This window comes from Dendrobates tinctorius, unplaced genomic scaffold, assembly GCF_039654945.1.
Source record: "Dendrobates tinctorius isolate UK_male_01 unplaced genomic scaffold, ASM3965494v1 ptg000046l, whole genome shotgun sequence".
Classification (NCBI taxonomy): domain Eukaryota; kingdom Metazoa; phylum Chordata; class Amphibia; order Anura; family Dendrobatidae; genus Dendrobates; species Dendrobates tinctorius.
Genome location: NW_027361714.1, coordinates 60,890,561 through 60,906,798, shown reverse-complemented (window position 1 = coordinate 60,906,798; position 16,238 = coordinate 60,890,561). Strand labels below are relative to the sequence as shown.

Sequence of the window (16,238 nt, the reverse complement as noted above, 5' to 3'; positions counted from 1 at the left end):
CGTTAGTGGACACCATGTCGTGTTTGGAGAGCCCCTGTGTACCTAAACATTGGAGCTCCCCCAGAAGTGACTCCATTTTGGAAACTAGACCACCCAAGGAACTTATCTAGATGTGTGGTGAGCACTTTGAACCCCCAAGTGCTTCACAGAAGTTTATAACGCAGAGCCGTGAAAATAAAAAAAATATTTTTTTTCACAAAAATCAATTTTAGCCCCCAATTTTTTATTTTCCCAAGGGTAACAGGAGAAATTAGACCCCCAAAGTTGTTGTGCAATTTTTCCTGAGTACGCTGATACCCCATATGTGGCGGTAAACCACTGTTTGGCCACACGTCGGGGCTCGGAATGGAGGGAGTGCTGTGTGACATTTTGAACGCAAAATTGGCTGGAATAAATCGTGGCGCCATATGGCGTTTGGAGACCCCGTGATGTGCCTAAACAGTCCAAACCCCTCAATTCTAACTCCAACTCTAACCCCAACACACCCCTAACCCAACCCTAATCATAACCCTAACCACAACCCTAATCCCAACACACCCCTAAACCTAATCCCAACCCTAATTCCAGCCCTAACCCTAATTCCAGCCCTAACCCTAATTCCAGCCCTAACCCGATAAAAGAAAATATTTTTTTATTTTATTATTTGTGCCTGGCTATGGGGGTGATAATAAACGGGGGGTGTATTTACTTTTTTTTTTTTTTTTCATTTTGATCACTCTGAGAGTTTATCACATTGATCAAAATGAAAAATGAATGAGCAGCCGGAAAATTCATGGGCGCCGCCATCTTGGACAATGGCAGGCGCACTGCGCATGCGCCCGCCATTTTGCAAGATGGCAGCGCCCATGATCCAGACGGCGGGACATCGGGAGCCACAGCAGGACATCGGAGGTACCCGGGGGGGGAGGGAGAATTGGAAGGTGGGGGGGAGTGATAGGAAGGGGAGGGGGAGCAGATGATGATGGCGGCGACCGATCGCCGCCGTCCATCGGCGGCGGGGGCCGATCGGCCCAGCCAGTCGGTGTGGGGGGTCGGGTGTCGATGTCCAGCCATGTCCGATGCCATTGCAGCATCAGCCATGGCTGGATTGTAATATTTCACCAAATTTAATTGGTGAAATATTACAAATCGCTCTGATTGGCTGTTTCACTTTTAACAGCCAATCAGAGCAATCGTAGGCACGTGGGGGCTAAGCCACGCCCCCTGGGATTAACCATAGAGTGTCCTCTGTGTGCGAGTCGGGTGACCTCTCAGTGACCCCGGTCACCCGCCCCCCAGGAACGCTATTTATAGCATGACGCCTACGGGGGCGTCATGGGTCGTTTGGGCGCGACTTTTCATGACGCCTACATAGGTGTCAAGGGTCGTGAAGGGGTTAAAGCAAAATATGATAAGCCTACTCGTAAGAGCTTACAATCTACAATGAGGTGGGGGGAGACACAATTTATTTACAGTGATGGTCCAGCCATCTTGAGGAAGTGGGGTAGATAAAGGCTGCTTGAGCTAGTCACCAGCCAATATTTGTAGTGCTTAAGGATGCGGTGGAGTTTAATAGAAATTTATGTTCAGAGAACTAGTGAATGGGTCTATAAATAAAAGGACTACGATTAGGGTATGTGATAGGCCACCCTGAACAGATGTGTTTTAGGGAGCACCTAATACTGTGCAATTTGTGGTTAGTCCTAATTTCTTGGGGGTAGAGCATTCCAGAGGATTGATGCAACTTGGGAGAAGCCTTGGAGCCAGGAGTGGAAGATACGGATTAGTGTAGATGTTAGTCGAAAATCGCTTGCGGAGCGTAACGAGCGGGGCGGGTAGGTTGATAAACAAAAATGAGAGAGGAGATGTATTAGGTGCCACACTGTGGAGATATTTGTGGGTGAGAACAAGCAGTTTAAATTTGATCCTATATTGTATGCGCAGCCAGTGCAATGACTTGACAGAGCAGAGGCATCCGAGTAGCAATTTGCCAGATAGATGACCCTGGCTGCTTCATTATGGATGGACTGGTGAGCGGAAAGTCGACATAGATCAGACATAATGTTGGAAACTGTGGACAGACAGTCACCAGTGTTCTGTAGTACAGTGATGGTAAGGTCAGGAGATGTATAGTTTTGTGTTATCAGCATAAAGATGGTAGTGAAAGCAGAATATGCTGAAGTTCTGTCCAAATGGGTCTGTGTACAGAGAGAAGGACAAGGACTGAGCCTTGAGGGACTCCAATAGTGAGAGGAAGAGGAGAAGAAATACAGCCAGCAAATGATACACTGAAGGAGCGGTCAGAAAGCTAGGAAGAGAACCAGGAGAGAGCAGTGTCCTTAATGACTATTGATTAGAGCATAGAGAGTAGGAGGTGGTGGTCAACAGTGTTGAAAACTACAGAGTGGTTACAGTTACATTTTGCTGCGAAAAGGTCATTGGTTTCTGTAGAATATAGGGGGCAGAAGCCAGACTCTGATGGATCTAGGAGAGAGTGAGTGGAGAGGTAATGGATAAGGGCGGGAGTAGACCAGGCACTCCAAGAGTTTAAAGATTAAGGGGAGATTGGAGACTGGTCTGTAGTTATTTGTGCAGGATGGGTCAAGAGGGTTTGTTAAACAATGGAGTAATGAAAGTGATTCAAGGAGGAGGGGGAAAATACTGGAGGAGAGCGAGAGATTGAAGATTTTAGTTAGGTGATTGTTGACGACTAGAGGAGATTAGAGAAAATGGGGTCAGTTGTGCATGGAGTAGGATGAGAAGAGGAGGAGTTTGAAAACTTATTCTTCTGTGATGAGGTCAAATGTGGAGAGTGAGCCTTTAGGAGATGTGGGGAGGGAAGGGAGTCACGACACTTGGTGGCTGGCAGCTGATTTCCTGGGAGGCCAGATCATCAGCACCAATGTATGGGATAGGGGCTTGTGCTTTTGGACTGAGGAGGGAGTGAAAGGTGTCAATTTTTTTTGCATTGTTGGATAGTGAGTAGATCAGGATGGTGAAGTAGGTCTATTTGGCGAGGTGAAGTGCAGAGTTATAGGTTCTTAACTTAAGTTTGTAGTGGATGAAGTTTCCTCCATAGGCATTCAGCACTCCTAAAGCATCGCTGGAGAGATCGAGTTTGTGATGTGAGCCAGGGCTGTTTTACTCCGTGCTTGGAGGTTCTGAGGGTAAGGGGCTCTACTAGGTCCAGGGTGCTTCTGAGTGTGTCATTGAAGTGATGTACAGCCAGATCAGAACAGGAAAAAGAGGAGATTGTTGACAGTGAGTGTGGGGAGTCTGTAAGTATATGATGGTTATTGGTTTGTAGACTTCTGAATGTGTGATAGGTAGGATTGTGCTGTGGTGGGTGAGGATTTGTGAGCGTGAAGGAGAGAATGTGTTGTGGTCAACGAGGGTAAGAGGTGAGTTTTCTAGGTAGGAGATTGAATAGAGCCAGACAAAGACCAGATCAAGGTGTTAGGGTCCCGTTACATTTACCGATGCACCAGCGATCCCGATAATGATACGACCCGGTCAGGATCGCTGGTGCATCGCTAAATGGTTGCTAGTGAGGTTCCAAACAGGCAGATCTCACCAGCGACGCAGCAGCCCGTCGGCGGTCGTTATTTACCTGTCACACGCAGCGGTGATGACGACTTCCGCCTACGCCCATGAATCGCTAGTTGGCGCCAGCGGGTTGCCAGCGAGAAGAAAATGGCCCAGGACGTTTGCGCTTGATCAGTGATATCCAGCGGGGGGCCGGGTCGCAGGTACATGTCACATGTAGCAAGATCGCTAGCGATATCGCTGTTGCGTCACAAAACTGGTGACGCTTTAGCGATATCGCTAGCGATCTCGCTATGTGTGAAGGGGGCTTTACGGTCTTTGTGTGTCTCAGAAGTTGAGAGCTGTGAGAGGCCATGAGAAGTGGTTAGAGATAAAAACTCAGATGCAGATGGGGAGGTGGGATTGTTAATGGGGAAGTTTCCCAGGTTGAGTTGGTCATTCTGAGGACATGAAGTGTGGCAACCAGGCAGAAAAATGGTCAAGGAACTGGTTGAGTGAGCCTGGAGGATGGTATATGACCACTATTCTGGGGAAAAGGGGATGGAAGAGCCTGATGGTGTGGACCTCAAAAGAAGGGAATGAGAGTGATGGAACTGGGGGGATGACCTAGAAAGTGCATTGTGGGGACAGGAGTATGCCGACTCCACCACCAATTCTGTTTGCGGGTCTCGAGGAATGGAAAAATATAAGCTGCCATGAGAAATAGCAACAAAGGAGACCGTGTCAGAATCCTGAATCCAGCTTTCAGTGAGGGCCAGCAGATTGAGAGTTGTTCAGAAAGTAGTTGTGCAGGAATGGAATCTATTTGCATATTATATTGTGAAACAGTAGAGGGAATCCTACACGAGGGTCGTTATGTGTCTCCCAGGCGATGCATAGAAGCATACTAAACTCACTCGAGTGCATTGTAATTACAGCCACAGTTGTGGTTACCATGCTAAATAAGAGAGTGTGGACTTTGTCAAGCTATTTCGCCAAGTCATATTTAGGGAAACCTGACATCAGCTTTTATTTTTAGAGAGATGGCAGTATAGTAGTGGGGTAGATCTCTCCCTTCACTCCGGGTCTTGGGAGTGGCCCATGTCCACGATTCCCATTTAAACGTTCAGTTAAGATTTGGATGATTCATTGGTTTGCAAGCATCAGAGCAGGAGACTATGCAGGACATGTCTGTGTTAGTCTGAGCACAGGCCAAAGAAAGCAAAGCTACTGACGCACCCACGAGCAATACGACAGTGCCCGCGGGAACAGACTTGATACTGACTGCTATGGGCGATCCACCTGCGAACCGGAAGATAAAGTTTGAGTTATTTTTGTAAGTTTCCAAAATAAAAACGTTTAAGTTCGACTAAGGGTACCTTTACACTTAACATGTTTTTTGCTGGCCGTTTTTGCGGCCCCAATAGTTTTCTATGGGGCCGCAAAATCGGCCCGCAATAATTTGTAGGAGGGCCATGCTCCATATGGCCGTGAGGGCCGTATTTGCGGCCGTGAAAAAATATCAAGCTTGCTCGATATTTTTCATGGCTTACAGACACGACCACAGTGCATTTCAAAGGTACTGCAAAAACAACGGTAGCTTGAATTTGCGGATCGCCATATTTTTCCCAGCAATTGTTTAAAATAAGGAAAAACTGCAATTCGAGTGGTTTTTTTGCAGGCCCGTTTTTGCAGGAGACCTAAAAAATAACGGCAATATGGGCCACAAAAAAACACGTTAAGTGTAAAAGTAGCGTTAAAAAGGAGACTTAAAGCCGCAGTGCTAATCTGGGAATTATGCAAATTGTCTCTTCCAATAGGAAGAGGACTAGAACTCTAGTGCCACCTATTGGAAGTAGCAATCCTAAAAGTCATGTTGACCCTTTAACAAGCCTTGTTACATGACTTGGGATAAAAGCCAAAACCAGAATCTCAATTTTCAGACACTGTTTTGGGTTACTGCCCCTCGTCAGTGCAAAGTGTGAGATCTGGTTTGGCTTTGTGAGAGGCGTCTGCGGCTTTTAGTCTCCTCATCTCGTCATTCTCAGCAAGGAGAAACAATACTTCTTGGGTATCGGTCAGACGCCTCTCACATAGCCAAACCAGATCTCACACTTTGCACTGACGAGGGGCAGTACCCTGAAACACAGTGTCTGTAAACTAAGATTCTGGTTTTGACTTTTATCCTAAGCCATGTAACAAGGCTCGTTAAAGGGTCGACATTGACTTTTAGGATTGCTACTTCCAATAGGTGGCACTAGAGTTCTAGTCCTCTTCCTCTCTGAAGAGACTATTTGCATATTGTAGATTTAGAAATGCAAACACCTATGTCCTGGAGAGTGTTGATCACTTGGGTGGACTGTTGTCTTCCACGGACAATCTGACCATTTGAGTTCCCAAGCTCATCATCGGTGCACTTTTTTCAGAATGTACCAAACTGTTGATTTAGCCACTCTTAAGATTTGTGCAATCTCTCTGGTGGATTTCTTTTTTTTTTTTTTTTTGTTTTGTTAGCCTAATGGTTTGTTTCTCTTTCATTAAGAACTCCTTTGACAACATGTGGGTTCACAGCAACAGCTTCCAGTTGCAAATGCTACACTACCTGTAATCTGCTCCAGACGTTTAAACTGTGTAATAGTTGATGGATTAGCAAGAGAATAGCCAATGCAACCCATTGAAGAGCCTTTGATTTAATTGTCTAATAACTTTTGGTCCCTTTACAAAGAGGCATCTAGATATTAAAGAGCTGTAATTCTTAAACTCTTAATCCAACTAGAGCTCATACTTGCAAGAGACTCGCATGATTCTTGTGCGAGTCTTTCGCATGAAAACCTGGCACTGCCGCCCGCACTGGGACCGGAGCGTGCGGCTGCGTAGAAATACATGTAGCCGCACGCTTCGGTCCCTGTGCTGGTGGCAGTACCAGGTTTTCGTGCGAGAGACTCGCATGAGAATCGTGCGAGTCTCTCGCAAGTGAGTATGGGCCCTTAGGTTGTGAATACCCTCAAATTAAATCTGAAAGTCTGCACTATAAGCCCATATTAATAATCATCTAACTATGTTTTGGTAAATAGCTATAATGGCAAAACTTGTCATTGTCCAAATATCTTTGGCCCTAACTGTATATCATGACCTATTGCAATGTAGTTGTGCATCTACTACATCAACATAGGATCTGTGGGGGTCTGACATCCGGCCCTCCCACTGATCATGTCTTATCGCCTCCAGCAGTAGCCAAATGTAACCGGTGTACGGAGCAGAGCATCACAATCAATACAATGTTTAGTGTTCATTGCTGGCTACCACAGATCAGCTCCTATCTCTCCAAAGAGCTGAGATGGAGAAATCCTCAATTTGGTAGACTCCTCTAACAAATCTTATATTACTATCTTTTGGGCATAATAGCTTACATCTATTCCTGGATTTATTGCTAAGACTTTCCAGTTAATTATTCAGCCAAATAGTTGCATGCTAGTTAATCTAGCCCTTACCTGTCTCTTTTGTGTTTTGTTTTTCAGCTCTCTACCATCCCATGTGAATATTCAGTATGAAGACTTTATCTTTGCTCTCCGTTGCTACGCAGGCTGTTCGCAGCGGCTTGGCAAGTGACCACTTTCCTTTCAGTTGGTTTAAGCTTCCTCCGAAAGGGACTCAATGCACCTGTTTACAAGTGATCGGTGACTCAGTCCGGCTGCCTCACAGGTCCTACCCCACATATGGGCTTCTACCATAGACCTGGGTATAATAATGTCTGTATAAAGTGTCTTCAGCTCTTCTGGAAGTGGATATGAAAACATGACGGGGTCATGGACAGTCTCATAGCCTACAGTTCCTTTTATTTTTCTTTAATGTCTACCTGACTTGCCATTGATAAGACCAATATCGAGTGCATTATTACAACCTCTTTCTACCGTGTCTACCTAAGTCGTCAGTCCGTCCAGCTCCTTCCATGGTATGGACAGTATTGCGGATGTTCACCACCAGATATTTGGAATATACAAGGTTGCCTTTTCACTACAGGAGGCCCAGACAGCACCAGCTGCATCTCATTGTAGATCATGTCAGCAATTTCCTCCATTGTAATGGGAAGTATTTACCATAGAAACGTCGACAAAGCAAATATATTAACTACAGCGAGAACTTGAACAGTTCCTCTTAGAATTTGCACTGAAATTACATGCCAGCAAACATTGTATATTTTTTTTATATAATTTAAAGTTTTGAATATTTTTTTTAAAGAATTTGTTTTTTTTTTTAAATAAGGGTACCAAATATACCAGCTTAGTTTACATGGGTCATAACCTATCGTTGCCCATGTATTTTGGAGCAAATTCTGTTAATATTAAGGATTAATCAGTCAGTGCTGTTATTTTTACATCACCTTGAAAGTAAGCCGTGAACAAAAGTAAATTGTGTCCAGAAAGCAGTATTTTTATTGTGCCCAGATGCCCTGTCCAACTGTGCTGCATTAACTGGGCTCTATGGGCAAAACTGATACTGTCCTGCAGGATCTGCAGGTTTGTTGGATAAGACGTGGCACTTTTTTCTTTTTCCTCTCTTGGTTCATGCACCATAGTGTTCAATTAAGATTAAAAAAAAAAAAATACCTGAATATACTGGTTCTTGGGAACAGCTGCCATCTTTGCTGCCTTTTTTTATTTTTTGGAGCGGCACTGCCAACACTTCAGGGTGACACCACATCCAGATCTGTCTACGATCTCCGCAGCCAGTTACTTTATGCTGCGAAATTGCCCCAACATGTTGAAGCCACTGCGTGGTATGGAGAAGGGTGTGACACCCTAATACATAATTTTCTTGGTCCTAAAAAAGGATTATGTTAGGATATATACTATTCACCAATAATTTGCTGTAATTTGAATTTTTTGTGGCATATTATATTTTTATCTTGATCATTTGGCTTTCATTCCGAAACGTTTGCCACTGGTATTTATTAGTTTTCATTTATTTAATGTTGGCTGCCATGTAATCTGTTCTTCAAACAATATATTTAAGAGGGAACTCTCTCTGTAGTAGCTCCCTCTTGCCATCGTATTTTTTAGTTTTTACATTGTATCTTCCGGAGTTGGTGGTTCTTTTGCTATGGAGTATGCCAAGACGCAGTAACCTGTCGAAAAAAATGTTGTGGTGACTTTAAGTTATAAAAAACAAAACCTGTGCCACGTGAAGAGTGTGTTTATAAAAAAATGCATTAAAAATCTCTAAAATATAAGAAATGTCTGTGTTTTACCTGCCATCATACTATCACTGATCTGCCATGTGATACCTTCAATGTTGATATTTAATGGTCCGCCCTTGGGGGCATTTTTTAATCTTGCTTTAATGTATGTATTTTTGACCAAATCACTTTTGTAATTGGGTTTCATTAGAAATTTAGCATAGTTTGACTTCTATAGCCTCTGTGGTGTCCTGTCGCTGACTGCAGAATGAGTTCACTGAAAATCTCTGTGAGCTCAATCTCATAGTCCAAAGACAGAGTTTGTAACTGTTGTCTTTTTTTTAGCCTCTGTCAGATAATTTTATGACCATAGACCACATCAAGGTTAAAGTGCACGGGAAAGCGTGCAACATCCCTGACTTCGATGCAGGCTCCAACCCTGAGCCTGCATCTTTCCTTGCATATATGACAGCTAATTTAATCAGCTATCCATGTGTCTTTAACTGCCACGGTTAGATAGGAACTTCACCCTGGCTGTTAACCAGTTAAATCCAGCTTTCAATCTCTGACAGTGGAATTTAACACGTGATAGGTTGTCATGATGGTCTGCTGATGACCCCTGTGCCTGTCGTTGTGATACACTCATAGGAGATTGTGATTTTTGCTGTACATAGCAATGATTAAGCACTGCCATGTATAGCACAGGCAATCGGACGATCGCACCGTCAAGTACGATTAAACTCAAGAAAAAGTGTAAAAAAATAAAATATGAAAAAAGTACAAAAGTTCAATTCTTCCCCCTTTTTATCCAATTGTAAATAAAACAGTTAAAAAATACACATTTGTATCATTGCATTCAGAAATGTCCAATTTATCCAAATATAAAATTAATCTGATCAGTAAATGTAACGAAAAAAAGAATCGAAACAGAATTACATTTTTTTTTGGCCACAGCGATATTGCACTAAAATACCACAAGAGGATGTTTTGATCACCTATCTTCCCCAAAATGATATCAATAAAAACGTCAGCTCAGTGGGCAAAAAATAAGTCCTCACCCAGCCCCATATCCTAAAAATGGAAACGCTGTGGGTCTCTGAAAATGGCGATGAAAGCAAAAACTTTTTCACACAAATTTGGGATTTTGTTTTCACCAATTAAAAGAAAAAATATATACATATTTGGTATCTGCGTACTCCGACTAACTGCTAGGTCAGTTTTACCATAATAGTGAACATGGTAAATTTAAAAAACATTGTGAAATTGCACTTTTCTTTCAGTTTCATTGCACTCGGAATTTTCCTGTTTCCCTGTACAATATATGGTAAAGTCAGTGGTGTCCCTGAAAAAGCAAGCCCTCCTAGGGCTGTATTGACAAAAATATAAAAAATGTATAGTTCTTGGAAGAAGGGAGGAAAAAATGGCCATGACATTAAGGGGTTAATGAAACCAAATTGAAAACAATGTATAGCCTGAAATACATGAATTTAGGGAAAGAAAAAAGTACTGAGGTTAACAACCCCTTTAAACCCTACTTGTGTCCTGAAGTATTTAATATATTACCGCTCCATAATAACCAGTACTCAAGGCCAGACCACCAATAAGCTGCTGAAAGACCCCACAGTGGGATCATGTTGAAATCTACCCCATCTGCTGCCTTTCTGGAGGAGTCAGGACACTTTGATGTTGCCATATTTGACCTATCTAAACTAATAATATAGGCATACAGGTTACAGAATACTGAAAACAGTCCTCCCTGTGTGTTATTGAGAAATCCTCTTTTATTATGTTATGTAAATTACCTCTTCCAGGCTCTGGGGAGGATGATGCCTGAAGATAACTCTGCCCCCAGAGCATATTTTACATGCAGGGGGAGTTACCAGTGTGATGTGTAATGGCGGCTCTCTGCTCTCCTGATCTCACTGCAGAGCTGTGTGTGATTATGCTTGATAAATCTGCAGGTTCCTCTCATCTTCCAGCTCACAGGCAGACAGGGTGTAATATTGTTGTACTTGTGTTTGCAAGAAGACAAATTTCAGTTCTCTTGTTCTGTGTTAGTTACTTGTCTCACTGCTAACTCCCACTTCATGTAAAATAAGCTCTGGAGGCAGAGTTATCTCCAGGCATCATCCTCCCCAGAGCCTCGAAGAGATAATTTATATAAAGTGGTAAAAGAGGATTTCTCAGCAGCAACACATCTGATACGAGACACACAGGGAGGACATTATTAATGGCCTATCACATACTCAGCACCCCTGCTGATCAGTTCGGGAGCTGCGCAGCAGAGCTCCGCTCTGAATAGTGTCCGTGGCTGGGTATTGCACATTTGCCCCTATTCAAATTAAAGGGGTTGTCCACTACCAGGACCACCACTTCTCATTCCCACGGTTGGCCCCAATAAAATAAAAATGCCTATACATGACTCCCATGCCGCCGCCGTTCCTGCAGTGTCAGCACTTACGGTTTCGGGGTCTCTCGTGCAGCTGTATGGGCACTGGGGTCACATGTCATACAGCTGTATGAGAGCCCTGGGACTGTGTCGACATCGCAGTAACAGCGCTGACACGGGAGAGGAGTATAGGCTTTTTTATTTTACCTGGGCCAGGCATGGGGAATGAGAAGGGGTTGTCCTAGTAGGGAACAACCTCTTTAATAGGGGTGGATTTGCAGTACCTGGCTGTGGCCACTGTACAGTTGATGGAGCTGTGCTGCTCTGCCGCTAAACACATCCAGCTGCTACCAGGGACAGATGGTCGGCAGGGGTGACGGGTGTTGCACCCCACCAATCTGGTATTGATGACCTCTCCTAAGGATAGGCCATCAATATAAGTGTCCCGGACAAACTCTTTAACAATGGAGATTGATAATGAATGGTCTGATCAAATGCCCTTCCATCCATATTCATAATGGGAGTCCTATAGAGAAGGCCGTACAAATGAGGTCAGCACATTAGAAATTAAAAAATTGTCTGAAGTTCTATAGAAGCTATACCACATATGAATATATATTCTTCCAAGAGGCTTGAGGTTTAATGTACTAATCAAGGTTAACAATGACAACTTTGGATTCTCAATAGCTATTCATTGAATTATAGCCTATTGTATAACTACATACATGATTCTCCACCACTGGAAAGTTCGGTAATTCATTGTCTGGTCTGTTCTTAATTTCTTATCTAGTCACATTAAACCAATAGTTTTAAATGTACAGAGGGATAATAATTTTCTGACTATTATGCTGCTCCTTTCTGGCTAGAAGCTAGTGTTATTAATAAAATACCAGTTTTTATTTATATATATTTTTTTTAATCTTTAATTACAAGAGACAACATGTTCCCCCTTGTGCCAAGCGCTGTCCATCTCTGGGGCTTGATCTATGAATGTATATGTATGACATCCGTATCACAGTTTGTACAAATCAGTCCCTTTTGTGATCCGTATTGCTGTAATGTTTTGGCTAAATGTAAATATGTAAAGTTTTTATGGATAAAAGTTCAAAATTTTTAATATGGAAAAATGAATTATTGTATGTAAACAGATTGGAAATAAATTAAAATACAACTACCCTGAAATAAGTGGATCAGATTTTCAGATGGTCTTATGATTTATTGCATACTATGTAACATGTTTCACTTGGCACTACGTGGAGCGATTGTGCTTGTACTTAACTTTAGTCCCATCACTAAAATCATCTATATGGGCATGTAGGTCATAAGAAGCTGAATAAGATGGTACCTTGATGTCTGAGATCTGATGTCTTATTTTTTCCCTAGGGAGGTAACTGGCTTCATAATTGATCAGCAATTTCTCAATTTTCCAACATTACTTGCAAAACCAATTTTTGTAGGGACCACATCACATTTGAAGTGACTTTGAGGGGCCTGTATGACAGAAAATAGCTTAGTCTCCGTTTTAAAAAAAAAACTGCATCCCTCAAAGTACTCAAAACCATAGTTTATTAACCCTTCAGGGCTTCACAGGAACTAAAGCAATGTTTATTTTTCATTTTCACAAGAGTAACAGGAGAAGTTGGACCATACAGTGGGTACGGAAAGTATTCAGACCCCTTTAAATTTTTCACTCTTTGTTTCATTGCAGCCATTTGGTAAATTTAAAAAAAAAATCATTTTTTTTTTCTCATTAATGTACACTCTGCACCCCATCTTGACTGGAAAAAACAGAAATGTAGAACTTTTATATTTCTTGCACTGAGGAGAGGCTTCCGTCGGGATACTCTGCTATAAAGACCCGACTGGTGGAGGGCTGCAGTGATAGATGACTTTGTGGAACTTTCTCCCATCTCCCTACTGCATCTGTGGAGCTCGGCCACAGTGATCTTGCGGTTCTTCTTTACCTCTCTCACCAAGCCTCTTCTCCCACAATTGCTCAGTTTGGCTGGTTGGCCAGGTCTAGGAAGACTTCTGGTGGTCCCAAACTTCTTCCATTTAAGGATTATGGAGGCCACTGTGCTCTTAGGAACCTTGAGTACCGCAGAAATTCTTTTGTAACCTTGGCCAGATGTGTGCCTTGCCACAATTCTGTCTCTGAGCTCTTTGGCCAGTTCCTTTTGACCTCATGATTCTCATTTGGTCACACATGCACTGTGAGCTGTGAGGTCTTATATAGACAGGTGTGTGCCTTAACAAATCAAGTCCTATCAGTTTAATTAACACAGCTGGACTCCAATGAAGGAGTAGAACCATCTCAAGGAGGGTCACAAGGACAGCATGTGACTTAAGGGGGTTTTACACTAAGCGATATCGCTAAAACGTCACTGGTTTTGTGACGTTATAGCGATATTGCTAGTGATATCGCTATGTGTGATACTTACCAGCGACCGGCTCCCCCGCTGTCCATCGCTGATCGCGCGAGAATGTCCGGCTCCATTTCTCGTCGTCAGCTTCCTGCTGAGACTTCCTGCTGTGACGTCCAGCGACGCGTGGAGGCGGGCGGGAGGACGTCTGGATCGCTGTGTGTGAATGGTAAGTATCGTGCGCTGCGTTGCTGCTGCATCGCTGTGAGGTCTTTCTGTGTGAAAGCTCACTAGCGACCATTTAGCGATGCACCAGCGATCCTGACCAGGTCGGATCGCTGGTGCATCGCTAAATGTAAAAGGGTCTTTAAACGAGTGTCTAAGCAAAGGGTCTGAATACTTATGATCATGTGATTTTTCAGTTTTTCTTTTTTTTAATAAATGCAAAAAATTCTACATTTGTTTTTTTTTTCCAGTCAAGATGGGGGTGCAGTGTGTACATTAATGAAAAAACATAACTTTTTTTGAATTTACCAAATTGCTGCAATGAAACAGTGAAAAATTTAAAAGGGTATGAATACCTTCCGTACTCACTGTATTTTGTGCAGTTTCTCCTGAGTGCGCCGACACGCCATATTGTGTGGAATACTACTATTGTGCATGGCAAGGCTTGGAAGGAAAGGAGCACTATTTGACTGCAATCGATAGCAGATGCCTTGTCACGTTTGGAGAGCCCTGATGTGCCTAAACAGTGGAAACCCCCCACAAGTGAACACAGTGGAAACATCAGAAGGGAAGGAGAGCCATATTATAGTGCTTATATGGCTGTTATGGTTTGACGGTGCCATGTCACATTGGCAGAGCCTCTGAGGTGCACAACAGTAGAACTCTCTCATAAGTGACCTTATTTTACAAACTACACCTCTCAATTAACTCATCCTAAGGTGCAGTGATCATATTTACACAACAGGTGTGTCACAGAATTGCATATCATTAAGCAGTGAAGAATACTTTATCACAAAAATGTTTTAGACCCAGATTTTACATTTTCACATGAAAAAAATGAATCAAATGTCAAAACTTGTCACACAACTTCTGCTGAACGTGGCAATACCCTAGATGTGCCTGTTCAGTACTGCTTAGCCATATGGCGAGACTCAGGATTAAAGGAGAACAAATTATCGTAGAATAGTTTGTGGACTCCATATACAGAGCACCTAAGTGCCCGAACCGCAGAATTCCCCCTCAAGTGCCCCCATTTTGGAAATTACACCTTTTGGGGATTTCATCTGAATCACATCACTCAGATTAAGATGGAAATCCCAATGTAAATGCTCAGCGTAGAGTGCCGTATAAATGTGATCATAAATGTTATGTAAAATGTTTCCAATAAAAGCTTCAACTCAGTCCACACAAAAAGCAAGCTTTCAATCATGACCACCATCTGTCAATGGAAAAAAAAGGCTTCCACTGGTAGCACAAAGGCTCTGGAAAATCATTATGGCTCCTCGCCACCAAAAGAAATCCAGAGAATTCTGTGCTTCCAAATCCAATGTAGCATCCACTTTTTGGCATTTCTGTAACGATGAGAGACGGCCTAATTTACTGGGTCGATGTCTCTACAAGCACGAGCTGGGCACAATATATAGGTTCTAGAATCAACTGGGCACTACACTGGTAGATTTGTAATTTTCACTCCGCAACATCCACTACTGCTTGTGTAAGAGATACTGGAAGTAAGGTTTGTTGGATGCAGAGAAGGGGTTAACAGTTTACTTTAAACAGGATTTTGAGTACAAAGGATACTCCACACAGGAAAATGAAATCAACTATGAAATTGTGCAACAACAGAATTTGCACAAAAACAATATTTGGAGGGAAGGGGGTGTACGAAAGAGGTAACTTATCACTTGAAGTTTTCGTTGTGGAGAGGCTGGAATATCTCCAGCTGACGGCATCCGTGGACAATGTCTCTGGCTCTGTTGCGGGGGAATGAGATGCACTGTCTCCCACCTGTGCCAATGTATCCAGGCTTGCTTGACTTGAGTACGTTGTTATGTGGGAACAGTCTCTTTTTTTGATTCCTCTGGGATGCGGCAGTACACGGCAGCATGCAGACCTCTAACAGGCTTGCTATGTTCAGGGCAAGTAAAAGTATCTTTCACTGCGAGCGATAAGGACCAGGTCGGTACAGGAATATTCAAGGGCAGCTCAGTCAGGACGCTCTCAGAGGGTAAGTCAATCTGCAGGGAACTCGACTGTGGCGTTCGACGTCAGAGCAGTGGGAAGGGAGTCAATCTTCACCCTGTTCACGTGTCGCCTTCCCTCCAAATCTCTCCTGTTCCCACTCTTAGTCCTTTTTTATCTCCCCCAGACCCCATACTGTCCAGTGTAAAGGTCCCCTCCACCTGGATAAATCGTCCCTCGGCAACAGTGGTGAAAGTCCCGATAGTTCCGGCCCTAACGTGCACAAAGAACCGTTGACCCTGTTTTGGCTCATCTTCTTACACTTGTTTCAGGAAACACCCATGGAGTCAAAATCATCACTACATCTGTAGGTAAATTCCCAGAGGGAGGGATCCATTCACTATAGTAAGGCAGCAAAGTTATTCTGAACTCAATCTGGCCTCTGTTCAGCAGTGTTCCTCTTTTCAGAGATGCAGAAAACTGTGGTCGACCACGCTTGAAAAGACAGACTCTGCCGAATTATCGGCCAGAATTTCATCCACAGTGTCTCCATCTGCCTCATTATACTCTTCCATCAGGGGTTCTATCTGAATCACGAAGTTAAGAGATTTACATGGAA

General features: G+C 43.2%; 1 protein-coding gene across 1 annotated transcript in view; it reads left to right on the top strand.

Annotated features, from left to right (window-relative positions):
• Positions 1-12,270, top strand: part of NUS1 (NUS1 dehydrodolichyl diphosphate synthase subunit) — a 44,387-nt gene extending 32,117 nt beyond the window's left edge. Inside the window, exon 5 of the mRNA XM_073575937.1 lies at positions 7,023-12,270. Coding sequence (XP_073432038.1) covers positions 7,023-7,113 — 91 coding nt within the window. The 3' untranslated portion in view covers positions 7,114-12,270. The remainder of the gene's footprint in view (positions 1-7,022) is intronic.
• Positions 12,271-16,238: the final 3,968 nt, after the last annotated feature.